Genomic DNA, 23,022 nt, shown 5'->3' with positions numbered 1-23,022 from the left:
CACAGAAAATTAAATGTGCGCTTCCTTCCAACAAAATATATCTGGCCTTGTAAGAACTTGGTAGCTGAACATGACAGCCTGGTTAAAGTGGGGGGTGGGGAACCTGAGTGAGATGGGGAATTGTGTCTGAAGCCACGACAGTACCGCTTGAACCTCATGAAGACAGCAACCATTTCCCTCTTGGAATTAATGTTACATTTCTCCATGTATTTTGACGTTTCTTCACTCCTGAACAGAAAAGGGGCAGTGAAATTGGGCCGCTTTCGAAATTTAAAACAAACATCAGAGCAAATGACCAAGTCCCTTCGTGATTTCCATTTGTTTCTTTGAGTCACGGCAGGGGTGGGGGGGTCGACAGGGGCAAGGCAGACGTTCGGCACAACACAGCCTCTCTCCGGCAACTGCCCCAAAACACATGGGGGCTGCTGAATGGATCAGGTGCATGGTGGTGGTGGTGGTGGTGGGGGGGGGGGGGGGGGGGGGGAAGTCAGTGTGTGCCAACATCACCACCTCAAATTGCCCAGTTTGTCGTTTGAGGTAGGGCAGGTAGACCATTTTGACGCCAAGGGGTGGTCCCGGTGCCAGGGGTGCGGTGGCGGTGGGGAGGGGCTTCAAATCGTTCCCCGACCACCACCCCCGCACACTTTCGCTGGAATTGCACCTATGGGGTCAGGTATATATGCGTAACTCGGCGTCTTAGACCTCACCCGCATGGAACGCCAGGAACTGGTGCGTGCTCACAGGTGCCCGCTCCCCCTCCTGACACCACTGCCGCCGGTTGGCCCCCTCACCACCAATATCAGCCCCAACCACGTGGCCTCAGCCAGTCCGATTCCCCAACGGTTAGTCATAACTGGGTGGCAGTGTTACCCGGGCTCCAGCCCTGCCCCCCGCCCTCGGCGGCGATGCCCCTCGCCTTGGTGCTCGTCTTGGGCTTGGGCGGCCAGTCGGGATCCACCAATAGCTCCTGGGCCAGCCGCTTGTACTTGGCCTTGGGGAGTCGACCTCGGTGACGGAAGAGTCTCCTCCCACAGCTCAGTGTCGCAGGGTTCACGTCCGCCTGAACAGAGACAGAGACAGACATCCTGAAACGGAATCGACCACGGTCAAGGAACAGCGACACACTTGAGTATAGCCATTCGGCCCCTGTAGCCTGCTCCACCATTCACGACAATCTTGGCTGTTCTGATCGTGGCCTCCGCTCAAAGGCATGTGTTTAAGGTGAGGAGAGGTAAGTTCAAAGGAGATGCGAGGGCAAGCTTTTTATTTTAAGACCCAGAGGGTGACAGATGCCTGGATGCGCTGCCAGGGAATAGTGGTGGAGGCAGTTACGTTAGGGACGATTAAGGAGCTTTCAGATACGCACATGAATCTGCAAGGGATGGAGGGATAGGAGGCATGGGCAGGCAGGATGCTGGCACACATCTGACAGATTTTCCTGCACATCCAAACACTTCATCTGCTGCATCCATTGCTCTCGATATGGTCTCATCTACATTAGGGAGACAGGACACTAACTCACGGAACGTTTCAGGGAACATCTCCGGGACATCCACACCAAACAACCCTACCGCCCTGCGGCTGACCACTTCAACTCCCCCCTCCCACTCCACATGCAAGTCATGGACCTCCTCCACTGCCAAACACAAACCACCTGATGACTGGAGGAAGAACAAGTCATCTTCCGCGCCTTGGGACCCTCCAAGATCAATGTTGGCTTCACCAGTTGCATCATCTCCCCTCCCCCCACCTCATCCCAGATCCAACCCTCCAACTCGGCACCGCCCTCTTGAACTGTCCTAACTCTCCATCTTCCACCTATCAGCTCCATCCTCCCCTTCCATCTACCCCTTTCCAGATATCTCACTCACCCTCCTATTTACCTCTCAACCCGCTTCTCTCTCCACCACCCCACATTCCTGATGAAGGGCTTATGGTTGAAACATCTACTCTCCTGCTCCTTGGATGCTGCAGTGAGTGACAGAGGGAGAATGCAGTAATCTTGGTGGAACCTAACAAGAATCTACAACAGCCAGGGGGAGCAATCTCCGATTAGGTAATGGGAGGAGGAGGAATTCCTTCACTCAGTGTTCAATATTTAGAATTCTCTCTCCAGAGGATTGTGTGTGGTCCACTGTTGAACATCCCGAAGGCTGAGATTGATGGATGTTTGGCCCCTTGGGGAATCACGGGATAACGGGGGGGGGGGGTGGACTGGAGAGTGGGGCAGAAATCCACGATCAATCATGGTAGAAACCAAAAGAACTGCAGATACTGTAAAATGAGAAACAAAGCCGGAAACTGCTGGAAAAGCTCAGCACGCCTGGCAACATCTGTGAAGAGAAATCAGTTAACATTTCAGGTCTGGGTTCTGAGGATCACTGGACCCATAGCATCAACTCTGATTTCTCTTCTGACCTGCTGAGCTTATAAATCATGGTGGTTTTGTCAGGATGAGCAGGGCTCGATGGACTGAATGGTCTACTCCTGCACTTACTTTATGTTCATCCCAAGTATGCAGTGAAATTCTTTTATGGACAGAAATTATGCCGTATGGTCTTAGGACATGAACGCCACTGACAAAGTTGGCATTTATTGCCGGTAACCTGCTTGATGATGGTCACGTTCATGAGTAGCCTATTCCTGCTTCCATCTTAAGTGCAACCAAAAACACGGCAATACATCATCTGGTGGGACAGTGCTGCCAGGGACCAGGGCTCAATTCCACTCTCGGGCAACTGTCTGTATGGAGTTTGCATGTTCTCGCTGTGTCTGTGTGGGTTTCCTCCCCCAGTCCAAAGGTGTGCAGGTTAGGTGGATTAGCCATGGGAAGGTAGGGTTACAGGGATAGGGCAAGAAAATGGACCTGGGTGGGATGTGCTTGGGGAGGGTCAGTGTGGACTCGTTGGACCGAATGGCCTGTTTCCACGCCGTAGGGCTGCTAAGATTCTATGAACCCGGGTCAATGAGCAACAAGAGTCGCGCAAAGGCCCTGACACAGGTTTCCTTCCCTAAAGCACACAAGCGAACCGGTTTTTAAAATCAACGCAACAGCTTCACAATCATTTCTCACCAAACAGACTGAAATACAAGATAGTTTTAGCATAAAGATGAGAATTCTGAAGTTGGGGTGGTGCCAGACTTGGACCCAATCGAGTTTGGTGAACATGGGCCTGGGTAATGAAGAACAGAACTTTTGTGAGAGTTAGGTTACACAGTGTGGTTGGCTGAGTGGAAGTTTATAAAATGGTAAGGGGCAGCAAGACTGACATAAGCTCCATGAAGGGCGAGGATGCAGGGACATTTATACAGAGTCTGGATAACATAGGCAAGTACCCTGGGTGTGTCAGAGGTGGAGACAATCAGAGGGAACAACTGATCCTTGGTAAAATAGGTGGGTTTTAGATTAGATTAGATTAGATTAGATTACTTACAGTGTGGAAACAGGCCCTTCGGCCCAACAAGTCCACACCGCCCCGCCGAAGCGCAACCCACCCATACCCCTACATCTACCCCTTACCTAACACTAGGGGCAATTTAGCATGGCCAATTCACCTAACCTGCACATCTTTGGACTGTGGGAGGAAACCGGAGCACCCGGAGGAAACCCACGCAGACACTGGGAGAACGTGCAAACTCCACACAGTTAGTCACCTGAGGCGGGAATTGAACCCGGATCTCTGGCGCTCTGAGGCAACAGTGCTAACCACTGTGCCACCGTGCCGCCCACCTTTTAGGTAGAATGCTACAAGGGTTGGAAGGTTTGAGCTATAGGGAGAGGCTGAACAGGCTGGGGTATTTTCCCTGGAGCGTCGGAGGCTGAGGGGGGGGGGTGACCCTATAGAGGTTTATAAAATCATGAGGGGCACGGATGGGGTGAATAGCAAAGGTCTTTGCCCCAGGAGGTGGTGGAGGCTGGTACAATTAGAGCATTTAAAAGGCACCTGGATGAGAACATGAATAGGAAGGGTTTAGAGGGATTATGGGCCAAACACTGGCAAATGGGAGTAGATTAATTGAGGTTACCTGGTCGGTATGGAGTCTGTTTTCGTGCTGTACATTTCCTTCACTCTATAACAGCAGGAGATGGAACTGGAATGTCAGAATACGGAGTTCTAATGCCTGAAAACACAGGCACCATGATCTCATGGAATGTCTGAGCATAGCTGATGCGTCGAATGGCCTACATCAGCGCCTATTTCAAACAGTCTTTTCAGACGGTGCAATAAACAAAACAGACATCATCTCAGCAACCGGATCAAGGGCAGGAGAATCGTCATTTGGTGAACAGAGTGCGGCCACTTGGGCCTTCGGGGTTAAGCTGTTACAAGTAGTCCTGCTTTTGGTAAATGTTCCCAACATTTGTGATGAGCCCAGCCCTCTCCCAGTATCCAAACAGTGAGAGAAAGCCCCACCATTTTCCAACTCCACCAACTATACTGAACTCCAGCTCTCCACAAAACAAGGGTGCTGGGATACCAGCCTCCTACCTGTGCGTAGGTATGAGAGACAGGATGCTCATGGTAGCTTCCACTGCAGAGATTCCTTAGCCACTGGAAGCTGTGGTCACACAAGACATTCTACAACAAAGCAACAAGAAAAGAGCAATTATTGAGACCTATCTTGAACCATGGGCTGTGTCCCCACTTCTCGTCAAAGGGACACTGCTTCTCACTGCTCCTCTTCACCCGAAACAGCCATTAAGACTGCAGCGTGTACCATCCGCAACAACCAGGTAAGGAATGAAGCTGTACTCGAGTCTGTTGGTACTTATTTTGTAGCTTCTGCCTGACAGAAGAGGTTGGAAGGGATTATAACCAAGGGTGGGAGGGCTCATTGACGACATCGGCTGCCTTCCCAAGGCAGCAAGGAGTGTACGTGGAGTCAATGGATGGAAGGTTGGCTTGTTGTATGGACTGGGCCATGTTCACAACTCTCTGAAGTTGCTTATGGTCCTGGGGCACAGCAGTTGCTGTACCAAGCCGTGACGCATCCGGGTGGAATGCTTTCTATGGTGCGTCTATAAAAGTTGGCATCACTGTCCCTTCACTGTTGGTGGGTCAAAATCCTAGAGTTCACTCCCCACCGGCATGGCAGGTGTCCCTACACCACACATAAGATGGCAGCTCACCATCACCTTTGCAAGAGCAACTAGGGATGAGGAATAAATGCTAACTGAGCCAGTAATGCCCACAGCCTCTAAAAGGACACTAAAACAAGTCATCGATCAGATTAAAAGGGATCCCAATGACACAATGGGCGGCACGGTGGCACAGTGGTTAGCACTGCTGCCTAACAGCGCCAGAGACCCGGGTTCAATTCCCGCCTCAGGCGACTGACTGTGTGGAGTTTGCACATTCTCCCCGTGTCTGCGTGGGTTTCCTCTGGGTGCTCCAGTTTCCTCCCACAGTCCAAAGATGTGCAGGTCAGGTGAATTGGCCATGCTAAATTGCCCGTAGTGTTAGGTAAGGGGTAGATGTAGGGGTATGGGTGGGTTGCGCTTCGGCAGGGCGGTGTGGACTTGTTGGGCCGAAGGGCCTGTTTCCACACTGTAAGTAATCTAATCTATTCAACAACAACCCTGCAGCACACCCCACAGGTATCACAAACAGCTTGGCTATAACTGTACCCCTTCCCATCTGCAGGAACCTTGCCACGTTCCTCCTCCCATCTTTGGGAGCAGGAGATTCCCAAGTGCGCATCTCACACTCACCTCCACCAGAACGCAAAGAGTTACGTTGGCCAGAATTAAAAACAACATCTTATTTCGCCAATCCGAAGGTACACAGACCAGCTGGGGAGGAGGAACAGAAAGAAATAAAAAAAAAGTGTTCAATAATCAGGTAGGTTCATTAATTGTATGTAGATATTCTTCATTAAACTTTGTTCGTTCCCACCCAATATCGAGTTTGAGATGCTTCTCAAATGAGGCTTCTCTTCCTGAAGCAGTTTGATATTGCCTGGCTAACCAACTGCAGGGGCATCACAGTCAGGATCGACCTGAGGCCTACACAATGTGCTCTGTAGTACAGCTCACACAGGGGAGGCCATAAGGAGCGGGCACTCTGAATGACCCCTCCAGAGCGCCTCACACTGGACTCTGGTAACAGATTTAATACACAGCACAGCAAGGGAACATCTTTTACAACTGCACGGGGTTGGCAGCAAACGCACAGTTATTTTACAAAGGCAGGTTCCAGAAGACGAAGGGGCGGGGTTGGGGAGGATGTCTAAAGGTTGCAGGCATAGAACTGGATTGAAGAAAACATCATTGATAATGGAGTGCAGGGCTCAGGGACACGGCTGGAGAAATTTGTCCTCGGGCAGATGAGTGATGCAGATCCAAAAACAACACCCCCCTCCTCCACGTTCCACCAGCAACTCCCACCCACCCCTTGAGAAGCAGAAGAGACCACACAGCTCCACCAAAACACCCAACTTGACCAAGAAACCACATTGAAAGTGGGCCTTATATTGTAGACATACACTTTCCTCACTGGGCCTTGGCTTGAATCGAGCCTCAGAGTGTAGCCATGGTATCTAGCCCAATGATTGTGGATTAGCAACTCCTCAACCTTTTACTGAGCCAAGCGACGATTCCTAATTCTCTTACCTGAAAGAAGTTATCAACCACGTCAATTGGGTACATCATAATCAGAATGACGAAACCGTAAAGGACCAGCATACAACCCATAAATAAATCTGAAAAAGAGCAGAATCAGATCATCATCTCAATCTCAGATCCTCCTGAATCCCTCGATTAGAGTGCAGTCTCTAACTCACTCCCGGGTATCTGCTATTCTACATATTGATTCCAGTCCGTAACTCACTCCTGGGCATTTGTTATTCTGTATATAAACACATCAAAAACCTCGATTAGATTCCAGCCTGTAACTCAACCCAGACATGCTCACTGAGTGGGTGGTACAACTTTACTGTAAAGCACTGGGCTCTGGATTGCTCCTGTTAACGCGGGAGACTGAAAGGTGGTATCCAGCATAAACAGGCCCTTCCAAAAGACTGACACACTCTCACCAGTCGAGGGGAACATTACTGGAACATGAGAAAAACCAATCGCAAGGGCGAGAGGAGCAGATTGCTCCACACCGTGCACATCGAGACAGAGGATAACATGGACGGAGGAAAGTATTGAACTGATGCATTTACATACTCCGGATCATTTCTTTTTAAGAAAGTGCTTTGCTGTTAACAAAACACTTGTGCCTGGAGTGTGGACACCACTGGAATAAAAGGTCAAGCAATGCACAGTAAGATCCCATGGGCAGCAACAGTACTAATTGTGGGAAGAGTATTGACCAGGACACAAGGAGAACAGTCACCTTTCTCAATGAAGTATCCTTTGGGATATGACTGTACAATGTAAGAGCACAGAAACAGGCCATTCGGCCAAAATGTTCTTTGGTGGTGGCGGCTTTGTTCCAGATCAGCCTCCACCACAGCCTATGACCTTTCAGTCACCTGGTAGGTCCTTTCATTCCTTTCCCCCAGATCGGCCGGCCTAATCTCCTTCTCATGGGTCTAAAAGGAAACTTCCCCTTCCTCAGTATGACACCCCCACCGCACAGCAGCAAGACGGCAAGCTACATTGGGTCCCAGAGAAGGGCTGGGGTGAGGAGCCAGACCCAAGAGTGATTTGGACTAATACAAATACCCAAGACACAGAGACACTCAACTCACAGTTTCTGTGGACAGGCTGCCTGAAGGGTCGTCCCTTCGAGAACACAAAAGCAACTGCCAGATACTGGCAACAGGAGACAAAAAAAAGTGTTGTATTTTCATAATTCGAGATATTGTGCTCATCCACTTCAGACTCATTGTGAAGTGAAACGTTGGTGTTCCCCTGGATCCCATTACAAACACTGCAGAAAGAAGACCAGTCACTTGCTGTTAAATGAAGCTTGTGTCTTGGACAGCACAACAAATTAAACAAAACGTTTACGTTAAAATATTGACAGAGCAAAATCAAGCACGATGGTCATTTTAGCCATTTACCATCAGCGCTGAGATAGAGTAAAGCTTTCTCGACAATGTTCCCCCCCCCCATCAAACACTCCCAGGACAGGGACAGCATGGGGTTAGATACAGAGTAAAGCTCTCTCTACACTGTCCCCCCATCAATCACTCCCAGGACAGGGAAAGCACAGGATTAGATACAAAGTAAAGCTTCCTCTACACTGCCCCCCTATCAAACCCTCCCAGGGACAGGGACAGCACGGGGTTAAATACAGAGTAAAACTCCCTCTACACTGTCCCCCCATCAAACACTCCCAGGGCAGAGTAGAGTGTGTGGTGCTGGAAAAGGAGCCATAAGCATTCCTGATGAAGGGCTTACACCCGAAACATCGACTCTCCTGCTCCTCGGATGCTGCCTGACCTGCTGTGTTTTTCCAGCACCACACTCTCAACTCTGATCTCCAGCATCTGCAGTCCTTACTTACTCCTAGGACAGGGCCAGGGATAAGTAACCCGTTTTGGCTCTGATCTCAACAAGCACGTAGATATCTATGCATAGGGCACAGTGGTTTCCCCCACACCTTATGGACTGCAGTGACGCAAGGAGGCAATTCAGAAGATAACAAATGCTGACCCTGCCAGTAAGGCCCAAGTTCTGTGAATTATCTGCATTTCAGTGATAGCTGCTGAGCGACTCTTACTTTGAGGAGGGGGTCCACGTCTCGTACCAGGGCTGTTCCTTAACCAGCAGGAAGGCCGTGACCTGAAAGGCCAACGAGAGGAGGATCTGCATCGACACGGACAGCAGCATCGGCACTGAGATCAGGCTGGACGGTGGCCTGCGTGGGACCAGCTCCTTCCAGGATGAATTCAGGCTCACTGCAAGGCAAGTAGTAACATGGAGGGAGTTAGCCTTCCCTCTGATCTGGCTCCTAACGGCCCCCAACATTAACTTCCACGTCGACTGCCTCTATGGCAGGCTCCAGAGACCCTGAGTCAGGCGGAGGGAACAGGAGCAGCTCTTATGTTGTGCTGCCTGCCAGAGGCCTTCGAAAACCACCCTTACCCGGTGACGCAAATTCAGCCTTTTTTCAAGACAGGGGTCCCCAGGATCCACGGAGCACACTTGGAGAGAAAATCAAAGTTAACATTTCAAGATGCTCCACGGGAGATGGTGTAGTGCTCCAGAGAAATCCAGCCATGGGAGTGACTCTTAACTGCCTGAGCGAACTTTTCAGATCAAGGGGCAATGAGGATGGGACAACAAATGCTGACCGTGTCCCGGAAAGAAACAAACGCGAGGGCACAGGTTTAGGGTGAGGGGGGGGGAAAAGATTTAAAAGGGACATGAGCGGCAACTTTGTCACGCAGAGGGTGGTACGGGTATGGAATGAGCTGTCAGGGGAAGTGGTGGAGGCTGGTACAATTACAGCATTTCAAAGGCATCTGGATGGATATATGAATAGGAAGGGTTTGGAGGGATAGGAGCCAAATGGGACTAGGCCAGATTGGTACATTAGATTAGATTACTTACAGTGTGGAAACAGGCCCTTCGGCCCAACAAGTCCACACCGTCCCGCCGAAGCGCAACCCACCCATACCCCTGCATCTACCCCTTACCTACACTACAGGCAATTTAGCATGGCCAATCCACCTGACCTGCACATCTTTGGACTGTGGGAGGAAACCGGAGCACCCGGAGGAAACCCACACAGACACGGGGAGAACGTGCAAACTCCACACAGTCAGTCGCCTGAGGCGGGAATTGAACCCAGGTCTCTGGCGCTGTGAGGCAGCAGTGCTAACCACTGTGCCACCGTGCTGCCCACAATTGGAAACAGGCCCTTCGGCCCAACAAGTCCACACTGACCCGCCGAAGCGCACCCACCCATACCCATTCCCCTACATTTACCCCTGCATCTAACACTATACACATCTGGTTGGTATGAGCATGTTGGACTGAAGGGACTGTTTCTGTGCTGCGTATTTAGTTTTCAACAACGAGAAGCACATGTGGATCTGGTGGGCTTTCCTTCAATCAGCCCCCTCTCACTCTCTCTGTCTTGGTCATCAGCCGAATCCCAGACTTCCTTCTGCTACTTCACTGTCACCATTGGTCATAGGATGCCAGGTAGCGAGAGCTCGTAACCCTTTTCCAGGAGTACCTCACGATCCCACCAATGGCCGTGGGGCAGAAACTTTGGCTCTGAAGGAGCTGTGGTGAAGATCGACCAAGGCAGGACTGAAAGGCTGAAGTTACCACCAGCGGTTGCTGCAATCAAGCTTGCAGTCTCCAAATTATAGAAGATCGAGGAGTGGGTTAGCTACAATATCTAAAAAGGTAGGCACAGAAAGGAACTGTTCTCCCCCAAAGAGAGTGTCTAGAACAAAGCAGAGGCTTCAAGGCCATTCAGGGGTAATATCAAGCAGCAATTCTTCTCACAGAGGGCAGTGTCACAGAGTCACGCAGCACAGAAACAGACCCTTCAGTCCAACCTGTCCACACTGACCAAGTTTCCCAAACTAAATCAGTCCCACCTGGCTGCGTTTAGCCGACATCCCTCTAAACCTTTCCTATCAATGCATTTGTCTTTCCATTGTCGTAACTGTATCTGCATCCACCACTTTCTCTGGCAACACATTCCGCACATGAACCAACCAACCAGTGGAAAAAAATTGCCCCTCGTGTCTTTTCTTTTTAAGAATCTTACTCCTCGCACCTCAAAAAACATGCTGGCTAGTTTTGAATACCCTCCCCTCCCCCCGGAAAAGACTTTTGCTGTTCACCTCATCTATGCCCCTCTCAGTTTTATAAAAGTCCATAAGGCACTCCTCAATGTTCTACACTCCAGTGAGAAAGGTCCCAGTCTATCCAGCCTTTCCTTATAATTCAAACCCTCCAGTCATGGTAACATCTTGGTAAATGTTTTCTGAAGGCTTTCCAATTTAATCGCACCCTCCCTCTGTCGGAAGAAATTTGGATTTTATTCCCAAAAAGACTGGGAGTGAAATGAAGTTTCAAGACTGCCGCCAGAAGATTATTGTCAGGTAAAGGTAGTGGGCGATAGTGAGCAAGGTGAACGGATGAGTTTGAAGTTTACACAATGATGGATCAGAGCCGAAGGGTGTAGCAGGGTCAGGAATCCATGTCTGATCTCTGCGGCCTTTTACACCATGCCCTGCTTACTATTAACCCTGGGCTAGGATTAGATCATTCACCACATGGCTGCGACCAAACCAACAGCTAAAGGGTCAGAGAGCAACAGGGTCAGGGTGGAGTCAGCACGTGATCAGGCCCGTTGGGGGTCAGGGCTGCAGGTTTAGCTCCCATCGCTGATTAAGAGCCGGCTTTTTGAAAAGCAACCACAAGCAGCCTACCCAGTGTGCCCTTTACTCACTTGTAAAAGCAATGGACATGATGATGGCCAAGTCGATGAACAGATACTGCACATCTCCCAGGTTACTCAGGACCTGCAATCAAAAAGTCACATCAGAAAGCTTCATTTCAACGCTAGCAGAAGTCACGAGACATGTGCAGCACAACTATTCTAGCATACAATATTTACATCCTATCCCATGCCATCTCCCATCTGACAAAACCCACCTCCCATCCCTCTAGCATTCCCTAATCCATACCACTTCCTCTATCACAGCCCTCATTTTTTATGACAGCCCAGACCCCTAAATTGATGCCACCCCCTCTACATAACTCCCAGGCAGTCTCATCCTGCTCCCCCATTTCCCCGCTCTCTAATTCCCTGCTGAGAGGTTCCCCCACTGCCCTCCAGTATCCCCATCCCACCGCCCCTACTCTCTGCCTGGGCTATTACTCCAGCCTCGCAACCATTTGGGCCATTACCTGGTCTTCCCCGCCACCCCTCAACACTTTCCCAGGCTGTTTTCTCTCTCTGCCTAACTTGCTCCAACATGGTTCCAAACTCCTCCACACCCTCTCCCACTTTCCCCGGCCGGGTGAACCCCGCCAACCAGTTCCATCTTGTGCCTGATTCTCCTGTGCTTCCCCCTGACTCCCCACGTGTCCCCTAACAGCGCACCACCCCCACTCCCTGCACTGTAGTGCCCATTCCCACCACTCGCCAACTTGCCTCCGTGTTGTCAATCCTCTGTCCACCCTGGGCCACAGCTCCCCTGCGTTGTTTCACCCACCTCCCCTCCTGTGCCAGCTCCCTCCTTCTCAATGTTGCCCACCTCCCCAACCCCAGATGCCTTGAACAAGTCTGCAGTAGGCAGGTGAGAACTCAAGACCCTGTTTCCAGTCTCAGTCTCACTCTCACACACACAAACACACCCCGCCCCAGTCAGTACAGAAACGAGCTGACGTACAGAATAAAGCAGCAAGACGGAGAGATACTGGATGATGCTGTACAAAGCCATGAATTTGAACACGCAGAACGAGGTGACCAGGGCTGCCCGACCCTCCCTGCGGAAAAACAAACCATTAATAAATCATCTCCAAGGAGAAGATCGCGAACCAACCCTCCCCCCGCGCACCACTTCAGGGAGCTGCTGAATGTATTTCTGCCCCATTACCTGATGAGATCCGGCACACAGGAAATGTCTGGAGTCTTTGAGGTGAAAGGTGACGCTACGGAAGCCTCGAGCTCCGAGAGGGAGATCCCGGCGTGAGCTCGCTTCAGCGCCTGTGGTAGGAACACAGCGGTGTTATGTTAAAGGTGCAGAAATAGGCTTCATGTTATACCCCTCACAGACCTCCCCATAACCAGCACCGCACCTACCCTGACATTCCCATCATTGAGAGGATCCTGAACATAACAAAAGCCAATTCAGCATCCTCCTCAGATGTGTCCAGAATATACCTTCACCTTAACATAATCATGGAATCCCTAGTGTGGAATCAGGCCCTTTGGCCCAACAAGTCCACACCGACCCTCAGAAGTATAACCCATCCAACCCATTTCCCTACTACTCTACATTTACCCCTAACCTACACATCCCTGAACAGGACAGGCAATTTTGCGTGGCCAATTCACCTAACCTGTACATCTTTGGACTGTGGGAGGAAACCGGAGTAAACCCACGCAGACATGGGGAGAATGATTAGATTATCTATAGTTTGGAAACATGCCCTTTGGCCCAACAAGTCCACACTGACCCTCTGAAGAGAAACCCACCCAAACTCCACACAGACAGTCGCACAAGGGTGGAATTGAACCCAGATCCCTGGTGCTGTGAGGCAGCAGTGCTACTGCTGGCAAGTCGAGCATATGCTGCCCATCCCAAAGTCCCCTTGACATGAACGTTTCGGAGGCAAGTCAGGAGCCGGCCAAGACTCCAGAGTAGGCTGCACAAGGGAAGGACGGCAGAATTCCTCCCTGAGAGGACATTAATGAACCAGATGGATGTTTACAACAACCTTTGTTTGTTGTTGTGGTCACTATTTCGGTGGCAAGCTTTCAATTCCTGATTTATGACTTTAAATTACATCAGGGCAGAGTTAGACGGATTTGTGTCCAATAAGGAAATCTCTCATATTTAAGAGTTTGCCTTTTACTGCATCTTCTCTGTAGCTGTAACACTACATTCTGCAGTCTGTTTTATTACTCTGATATTCCTTTGTAAGACAGGATTTATCTGGATAGCAAGCAAAGCAATACTTTCCACTGTATCTCGGAACATGTGACAATAATAAATCAAACAAATATATATCAGGTCAAATCAAGTGCTATTCTTAAAACAGGTTATGTGAAAACTTACATATTTTGACACACACAAATTAATGTTTCCTTTAATGCATTGGAATACACCACGCAGCACTTTCACAGTATGAACATTAAAAAATATTGGAATGTGAGATTACCAATCCAATTAGCAAGAAGGTTCCTCATACAATAAATGCCACAAGTGTGATGGAAGGGGTAAAGATAGTTCCTCCTGTTTAACAGCTCACAAATCAAATCGGACCTTGAGCTCAAACAGTTATCAGTCAGTCCTCTGGGCATATTAGAGCAAGATGAGGTAGGGTAGCTGCCAGCTTATTAACTGGTGAGCACAACTTAGATCAGCCAGCATTACTGCCTCTGATTATTGTCAAGATTAGAGTGGTCCTGGAAAAGCACAAAAGGTCAGGCAGCATCCGAGGAGCAGGAAAATCAGCGTTTTGGGCCTTTGATTACTGGCTAGCAAGCACAGGGTGACTGCTGCTGTTCGCTAGCTAGCGAGCATAGAATAGAAGATCAGTCAGAGTTATTATTGCTGTTTACTAGCAAGTTAAGAAAAATAAAGTCAGACCAGGCATGGTTACTGCCGGATGGTCAGCCCCACACTAGGCGAAGATTTGCAGTGCGTGCGCTCAATAGCAAACATGTGCTCTGTGCATAAATCAGGAGCAAACAGAATTGTGCAGACCAGAGATGCCACCTGGAAGTGAATTTTCACTGTACGTGATGGTGGGCCAAGAATGGTTACTAGAGTCAGTGACATTGGGCCCAATCCTCACTGCCCTGCTGAGGTTCATCATCTAGATCCAGAAGGGAGCTAGGATTAGACAGAGGGGGACAGTGTAGTTCAGGGCCAAACTTGAACAGATCACTGCTGATTGACAAGGTACGAAATAAAAGAAATCGCAACAAATAGTTTCTGCCATATGTTATTACTCACCCCACAATCATTAGCACCATCGCCACACATTCCGACATAATAGCTGTTTCAAAACAAAATAAAGCCACAAAGTTTACTTAATTCATTCAACAACGTGCATGTACCTACTCCACCAACGATTCCCAACGCTAGCAGCTCACTCACCTCAGAGACAGGAAGCCCCACTTCCGGGCTTTGAGCAACAAATCCGGGCTGACATTTCACTGCGATATTGGTGGGGCCTGGCAAGAGGTTGGCAGTAATAATCCTGACTGCAGGCACTCTCTCGAAGCTGGGTCAAAGTCCTGGAAATCCTTTTCTAACAGTGCTTTGGGACTACGTACACAACACAGACTGCAGCTGTTCAAAGTGGCAGCTCTCCACCACATTCTCAAGGACGACAGAGGTCAGTGATACCCACATCCCAGGAATGAATAAAACTTGGGATGACGAGTGGCTTGTTAGAGAACTGGGACAGTGTCCCCACATATACACTGCCTTTGTTCTTCGACATGGGAGTGATCTCAGATTTGGAAGGTGCTGTCGCAGGAGCTTCGATGAGTTCCTGCAGTGCATCCAGTCAACCTCCCTGTTGCTACTGAACATCAGTGGTTGGGGAGGGAGTGAAGGCTGAAGATTAAGGCATTCTGGGTGTGCACTGCATAATCGCACCTTGCACCCAACGCGAACTGGAGCTCAGCCAGAAAAGTACTCGTTACCCCATGCCCCAGACCTGCAATGGTCTCCAATATAAGGACTGCCATCTTCATTTCCTGTTAGTCAACCCCAAACTTTCTCATCCCACAACACTGAATGCTGGCTTTTGAACTGTCCCCACTTTTAACCATTGCATGTCTGGAGGCGAGCTTTTCAGAAACATGGGACCTAGTCGTGGTATCTAATTATAAGGTGGGGTGGGTCCCACTAACAGCACTGAGAAATTCATTGAGTTAATCTAACTGGGGCAGGACAGTGCCTCAGTGGTTAGCACTACTTCCTCACAGCACTAGGGACCAGGGGTTTAATTCCACCCTCGGGCAACTCTCTGGGTGGAGTTTACACATTTTCCTCATGTCTGCATGGGCTTCCTTTCACAGTCCAAAGATGTGCAGGTTAGGGTGATGGCCATGGGAAATGCAAGATTACAGAAGTTTGGGTGGGGGGGGGGGGCGAAAGGGAGGGAGAGAGAGGGAGGGAGAGAGAGGGAGGGAGAGAGAGGGAGGGAGAGAGAGGGAGGGAGAGAGAGGGAGGGAGAGAGAGGGAGGGAGAGAGAGGGAGGGAGAGAGAGGGAGGGAGAGAGAGAGAGGGAGAGAGAGAGAGGGAGAGAGAGAGAGGGAGAGAGAGAGAGGGAGAGAGAGAGAGGGAGGGAGAGGGAGGGAGAGAGAGAGAGGGAGAGGGAGGGAGAGGGAGGGAGAGGGAGGGAGAGGGAGGGAGAGGGAGGGAGAGGGAGGGAGAGGGAGGGAGAGGGAGGGAGAGGGAGGGAGAGGGAGGGAGAGGGAGGGAGAGGGAGGGAGAGGGAGGGAGAGGGAGGGAGAGGGAGGGAGAGGGAGGGAGAGAGAGGGAGAGAGAGGGAGAGAGAGGGAGAGAGAGGGAGAGAGAGGGAGAGAGAGGGAGAGAGAGGGAGAGGGAGGGGAGAAAGAGAGAGGGAGGGGAGAAAGAGAGAGGGAGGGGAGAAAGAGAGAGGGAGGGGAGAAAGAGAGGGGGAGGGGAGAAAGAGAGGGGGAGGGGAGAAAGAGAGGGGGGGGGGAGAAAGAGAGGGGGGGGAGAAAGGGGGAGAGAGAGAGGGGAAGAGAGAGAGGGAGAAAAGGAGAGAGACAGACAGACACAACAGAGGTGGTGGTGCGTCTGGGTGGGATGCTCTTCAGAAGGTTGAAGTGGATCTGATGGGCTTAATGGCCTACTTCCACACTGTAGAGATTCAATGATTCTATGTTCTGGAATTCCCTCTTTAAACCCCTCCATCTCTCTCTCTCTCTCTCCCCCCATCTTTAGTATACTCCTTAAAATTGGCACATTAAGAAACGGCTTTGTCCCAGGTTTTGGTCAACTGTCCCAACACTTACTCTCGTGAAGTGCTTCAGGATGTCTCTCACAACAACAGAAGGCACTATATAAATGTAATGCGTCAGGTACTGTAATCGGAGAGAAGGTTTCCAATAAACCTAAAAGAGCAGTGATGTTAATACTGTAATGGGTTCCGAACATTGCAACACTCAGTCAAGTTTGTTGTCAATACTCACTCCACTTTCTGAAGGACCTCCACCAGCTGAGTTTTCTGATCTGGAGCCATACGAGCATAAACTGTGCCACACAGGAGCAGCTGGGTAAGGTACAAACCACAGACCATTACATTCCTCATGGTAAATCCAAGGCAACACAGACACAAATATCTATCCGCTGGCAATTCCAGCAGCTCCCAGCGGAATTCTCCCCATGGTACAGACCAAGCCAAACTTAGTTACAGAATTACCGGTATAGGACCTGTATTTAACCCCATGCTGTCCCTGTCCTGGCAGCATTTGACTGGAGACAGTATAGACAGAGCTTTACTCTGTATCTAACCCCGTACTGTCCCTGCGATGGGAGTTTGACGGGGTCAGTGCAGAGACAGCTCTCCTTGATGTCTAACCCTGTGCTGTCCTTGTCCTGGGGGGTGTTTTGCTGACTTGGATGTCAAGTGTGTAATGTTGATATATCAAGCACTAAGTATTGAGGCAAGGAAACGAGAAAGGAATTGGAAACTCAAAAGACAGGTCTTCAACATTTGAAGGAAAGGAGCGAGGGATGAAAGCGAATAGAAAATAAAAAGGAAAGAATACTTGATTGGGGGGTTGGGAAAGAGAGAGAATGGGCATAGTATGAAATTAGGAAGTCAGCTTAAATTACAAATTGGAACAGGTTGGATAAGCACACTGGGGAGAAAAAGTACGGAAACAATGCTGACAGCACATGTGGGAGGAGACTCTTGTACAGCATGAACAGCAGAGTTGTTGGACTGAATGGCCATGTTTTATGATTCCATAATTCAGTAAAGCCATTAACAAAAGGATGGGGTCAGGTTTGCCGGTGAACCTTCCAGGTATTCTAGGAAGGTGCCAATACACTGCCAAGCCCGTGACAGCAGCTGCTTATAGCGTCTCTGTCACACACATATGCTGTCAGACCACCACGCATTCCCACACCTTCACATTTAGAGCGAGCTTGAGACAGCGAGCGCAAGATAAGGAAACGCAGACTAACCTTGGGAAGCAAGTCCGGGAAGTGTTCTGCGATCACAGAGAAGGACTTCCCGCTCATGGCAAAATGGTAGGAGATTTCAGCCGACTGGGGTCCCTCTTTCAGACGGTCATTCTCTATGTTTATATGGAAATCCTGGGAAGTGAAGATGTCAGTGAGGGAAGGTTGAAGCATCAGATCTAAGAAACACTAAAGGCACATTTGTACATACTTATTGCTCAAAATGAACATTGAACGCCAGCTTAACAGAGTCTGGTCCCACTGGTGAAGAGGCCAGAAAGCAGCACAACTTAGTTGCTGGGATCCCTTAGAAACTGGATTTTCCTGCTATTTACTGCACAGCATGGATTTCATTTAACAGCTATAACAGCATTATTTCATCACAGAACCTGTACAGTGTGGAAGCAGGCCATTCGGCCAATCAAGTCTACACTGAACCTCTGAAGAGCATCCCACCTAGACACATCCCCCAACCCCATTCCTGTAAGCCTGCATTTCCTTTGGCTAACCCACCTAATCTGCACTACACAGGAAAATTTAGCATGGCCAATCTACCTAATCTGCACATCTTTGGACTGTGGGAGGAAACCCACGCAGACACAGGGAGAATGTGCAAACTCCACAAGGACAGTTGCCAGAGGGTGGAATCGAACCCGGTCCCTGGTGCTGTGAGGCAGAAGTGCTGTACTTAGCTTTCCAAAATGAAAGCAGGGAGAAATATTGGAAAAAACGGAGGTCACGATGCTCAAGACCAGCATCTTATCTGACGCCAAACGCACCCATTCATCGTGTTGTTTGGAAAGAATGGTAAGGACGGGCAAGGGGACGATGATCAGCCAACGTCATGACTAGCTGTCCCCTGGCCACTGGCCAAAAAAGGTTCAGACAATTGATTGACACAGAGAAAAGACCCTGCCCCGAGAAATATGATACAGCAATAAGTCCCAGGCTCAGAAAGAGGTATGCTCAGGACAGGAGGCACCAAGGCAAGCCTGGAACTCTGTGCTGGGACCAAGTAAGTGAGAGATGCCACATTCACGCTGAAAATCTGTGCAGGGGCCAAGAGAGCTCAGCAACCAGATTCTGCGCTGGGAATTACCGCACCAGGGCTAGGTTCAATCCGCACCGGAGGATTTGCGCAGGGGCCAAGAATAGAACAGACCCGGGACAGAGGGGAACTCCTAAAGTGACAGACCCGGTAGGCAGACGTTCTCATCTGAAGGTGCCCAGAGAGCAGTCCTCGCCAGGAAAGTGGAAGACAGATCAAAAGGGGAAGAGGACGACTGAGGGAAGAGTTGCCCAACACCTCTGCTCGAGAATAGGATGCCGCCCCAACCATTCCAATTAGACTAAAACACTCAGTGCTGATAATAGCGGGTGGCACGGTAGCACAGTGGTTAGCACTGCTGCCTCACAGTGCCAGGGACTCTCAGAATTACAAAAAAGTCATCAACTGTCTATACTAGGTAACGGTGATCACAGACCCCTAAAATGTAACATGGGGAATATCCTTCCTTCACCAGCAAACTGTAGCACAGGCATCGTACAGATAGTGCTTTTTGAAATCAAATTTTAAATTACATTAATTATTAAAATTTTATTTAAAATATTGTAAACATTTGCTTCTGTCAGCAGCTTCTTGTTGGATCTGCACCAACCAAGCGAATAGGGTGCATTCCATCACACTCTTGACTTGTGTGTGCTTCAGCCACCTCAATTAACTCAATAAAGTTACCCCATTTGCCAAGCATGATGGTGGAGGAAAACAGACCACAGGGTACACTGTAGCTAAACCAGGTAAGCATGCACTGACCGGTGAGGGGGCAGCAGCAAACTCTGGTTGATTTTTCTCTCCTTTACCCTCGGGCTATTTGCTTCTCATTTGCAAGATTTTGTTGAATATGCATCCACTGCAGTGTCAGGCAGCACATTCCACATCTCAACTCAATGTCTTCAGAAAAAAAAATATTCATTCTCATCCCCAGCTCTGGCAATTTTACCAATTACTTTTGATCTGTGCTCCCTCGGGTTACTGACCTTCCCACCAGTTCCTTATTCTATCATCCCGCTCAAGGGTTTGGAAACCTCTACAAAATCTCCTCTAGAAAGGAGGGCCACCGCAGCTTTCCAAGTCTCCACGTAACCGAATCAAACAGAAATAACGCACAAGGGTATGGGGACAAAGCAGGAAATTGGCAATAGGTAACAATGTACGTTTGAAGAGCCAGTGTGCACACAAAGGGCCAAATGGCCTCTTTCTGCACCATAAGACTTCTGTAATTTTGCAGAGATCCTATTCCCCAGCTATCTATCTAGTGAAGCTGCTCCACTCTCTCCAAACAGCCTGACATCCCTTGACATATGAAAACATCTAAGGTTATTAATCCAATTTATAATCCAACGAGAACAGCATTATCTTATGGAAGGCCATTTAACAGCAAGACATGCAGAAGATGCAATGATTCAGTTGAGACAGTTTTTCACATATCAGGTTGGTGCCCAGATGTTTAAAAACATGCGAATTAAAAGACATAATAAGATTGTTGAGAAATTAGTCAGATATGTCAAAAAGAAAGGAAGGATGGCATAGTTAGAACCCTGTATTAAAGATAGCATTAGGAAGCTGTGGATTCCTGATGTCATTTTTAAAAAGAGATACTCGTGTAATAATTGTGGATGCAACAACACGGATGGAGAACATGTTGGAGCAAGCCTGGGAAGAAAAGACCATGAAATATAAACATCTTGAAAAGGAAATTATGGAACTTAGAAAAGGAACCAATATATTCTTTTATGAGTTTGTGGTGGGTTCACGTGGTAAATGGTTCATCAAGAATAATGACTTGATGAGAGATCTTAGGATCGAGAAGAATAGAACATTTGTCCAGAACATCTTGAATCTTGCAGTGTCTTTGACCGTGGAGTGTGCCATCCAGACTCAATATTCCCACTGGGATGCGTTTTAACAAAGTTGCTAAAGGCAGAACAGACTGAGCGACGCCATCAGTTTCCTTACCTTGGTTTCATTCGTCACTGGCTTCTTCCACACACTCGGATCCTCAGCATACTGCCAGTGGATTGTGGCAGACTGGCCGTCCTTCGGTGGCAATGCTTCCGTGACTATCACCTTCCCGTTTGGCGGGATCATCCCACATTCACGGGCCACAGAGACCGCCGTCAGCATGTTGTCCCCTGTCAATCGGAGGGTGGGGGGGGGGGGGAAAATCAGGAGAAATGGTAGGTTTAGAACATGCTTACGGCCCCTGACCCATTTCCCATCACGATTTTATAAACTTCTATATGGTCATCCCTCAGCTGCAGGGAAAACAGCCCCAGCCTATTCACCCTCTCCCTGTAGCTCAAACCCTCCGATCCTGGCAACATCCTTGTAAACCTTTTCTAATCTTTTCAAGTTTCACAACATCCTTCTCATCGTAGGGTGACCAGAATTGAATGCAACCCCACCAACCCCCTCCACACACCCAACCACAAGGCAGAGCACAGTGACTCAGTGGTCAGCACTGCCGCCTCTCAGCGCCAGGGACCTGGGTTCAATTCCTGCCCTGGGCGACTGTGTGGAGTTTGCACATTCCCCCTGTGTCTGCGTGGGTTTCCTCCGGGTGCTCCAATTTCCTCTCACGGTCCAAAGATGTGCAGGTTAGGTGAATTGGCCAGGCTAAATTGCCCATAATGTTAGGTGCTTTAGTCAGAGGGAAATGGGTTTGGGTGGGTCACTCGTTAGTGGGTTGGTGTGGACTTGTAGGGCCGAAGGGCCTGTTTCCACGATGTCAGGAATCTAATCTAATCAAACTTGCACTGTTCTATTTCTCTCAGGAGCACAGGATTTACCCAAACATTTATCCCCCACAAACATTTATTCCCCAAATAATACCATTACAAAACAGATCATCTGCTCACTAATCTCACTATGGTTCGCAGGAGTTTGCGTTTGATGGATCGGCTGCTGCATTTCCTATGCTAACATGCACTCTCCCCACCTCTGTTTCTGCACCTAGTCCCAGAAACACCCACCGGTCACCATCACTGCACGGATACAGGCTTTCCTGAGCTCGCTGAGGATGGGAATAGAGCGTGGCTTCAGCTTGTTCTGCATCATGATCAGTCCAAGGAATTCCATGTTGCCCTCGATCACAGCCCTGTACAGAGAGACACATTGCTTAGTTAGGCCTGAGGGAGGGCTCCAGTTGCAGAGCGCTCTTGGGGCCTACTCACCTGGCCGGCAGACTGGAGGTGAGGCGCAAGCGTCTGGGAAAGCCAGGAACAAGGGTCAGAACATCCAGGGACATCGAAAGTCTGATATCCCACCAGGGGTGGCTGCAAGATCAGACTGTGATGACCATCTCCTATGTTCGGGTTAGCATCAGAGGTGATGTTTAAAAGCTTACTCCACTGGTGAATAAACAGCTTAGGCACATATGAGACAGCAGACCATTTGCTGTTTAATCCTCAGGACACCCACAGAGTGCCACAACTCCTGCAGACATCCTGGACTAGGGGGGGAAAATTAGGAGTCGGGGACCTGATCCCAGTTCTTGTGATCTCTGCTGGCAAGTACAAGTGGGAATGAAACAAAGACTTGCATTTATATAGCGCCTCTCAGGCAGCTCCAAAGCTCTTCAGAGAGAAACACAGAAACTAGGTGCAGGCCCAGGCCATTTGGGCCTCAAGGCCTGCTGCACCATTCAGCACGGTCACGGCCTGATCTGTTCCTACCTGTTGACGTTCTGCACCTTGTGCCAAGTCAGCTTCGCTTCCAGCTTGCGGTGGGCCACGGCAATCACCCTCAGGCCCTGCTGAGTGTACTTCTCCAAGACCTCCGAAAAATTCTCTGGAACTGCCACAAAAGGGAAAGGTCAAGGAGCTGTCACAGCCCTGGGTTATCCAGAAACTCTCGCTTTTCCAGTAACTTGGGAGGATTCACATTCACACCACCTTCCCTAGTGTGTTGCACTAGAATTCCCAATTTGACTTATGAGGCAGACGGGGCCGGTCAGTGTAGGCAGACGGGGGGGAGGGCAGGCGTCAGTGCAGGCAGACGGAAGCGAGGAGGGTCAGCGCAGGCAGACGGAGGGTCAATGCAGGCAGACGGAGGCGAGGAGGGTCAGCACAGGCAGACAGCAGAGTGGAGTTGGGATGGTTTAAGACCCGACCTGTGGCTGTGAGGGAGAACTG

At 49.5% G+C, this 23,022-nt stretch overlaps 1 protein-coding gene across 1 annotated transcript in view; it reads right to left on the bottom strand.

Annotated features, from left to right (window-relative positions):
- Positions 1–476: 476 nt before the first annotated feature.
- LOC140492544 (polyamine-transporting ATPase 13A3-like) overlaps positions 477–23,022 on the bottom strand; it is a 63,813-nt gene continuing 41,267 nt past the window's right edge. Inside the window, exons 19-33 of the mRNA XM_072591484.1 lie at positions 22,564–22,684; positions 21,862–21,986; positions 20,846–21,021; positions 17,833–17,964; positions 16,833–16,912; positions 14,614–14,656; positions 12,526–12,635; positions 12,319–12,415; positions 11,373–11,445; positions 8,676–8,853; positions 7,699–7,880; positions 6,614–6,702; positions 5,714–5,794; positions 4,491–4,580; positions 477–1,060 (exon numbers count right to left, since the gene is read on the bottom strand). Coding sequence (XP_072447585.1) covers positions 848–1,060; positions 4,491–4,580; positions 5,714–5,794; positions 6,614–6,702; positions 7,699–7,880; positions 8,676–8,853; positions 11,373–11,445; positions 12,319–12,415; positions 12,526–12,635; positions 14,614–14,656; positions 16,833–16,912; positions 17,833–17,964; positions 20,846–21,021; positions 21,862–21,986; positions 22,564–22,684 — 1,790 coding nt within the window. The 3' untranslated portion in view covers positions 477–847. The remainder of the gene's footprint in view (positions 1,061–4,490; positions 4,581–5,713; positions 5,795–6,613; positions 6,703–7,698; positions 7,881–8,675; positions 8,854–11,372; positions 11,446–12,318; positions 12,416–12,525; positions 12,636–14,613; positions 14,657–16,832; positions 16,913–17,832; positions 17,965–20,845; positions 21,022–21,861; positions 21,987–22,563; positions 22,685–23,022) is intronic.

The sequence above is a fragment of the Chiloscyllium punctatum genome, chromosome 21, assembly GCF_047496795.1.
Source record: "Chiloscyllium punctatum isolate Juve2018m chromosome 21, sChiPun1.3, whole genome shotgun sequence".
Lineage (NCBI taxonomy): Eukaryota > Metazoa > Chordata > Chondrichthyes > Orectolobiformes > Hemiscylliidae > Chiloscyllium > Chiloscyllium punctatum.
This window is presented reverse-complemented; position numbering and strand designations above follow the sequence as displayed.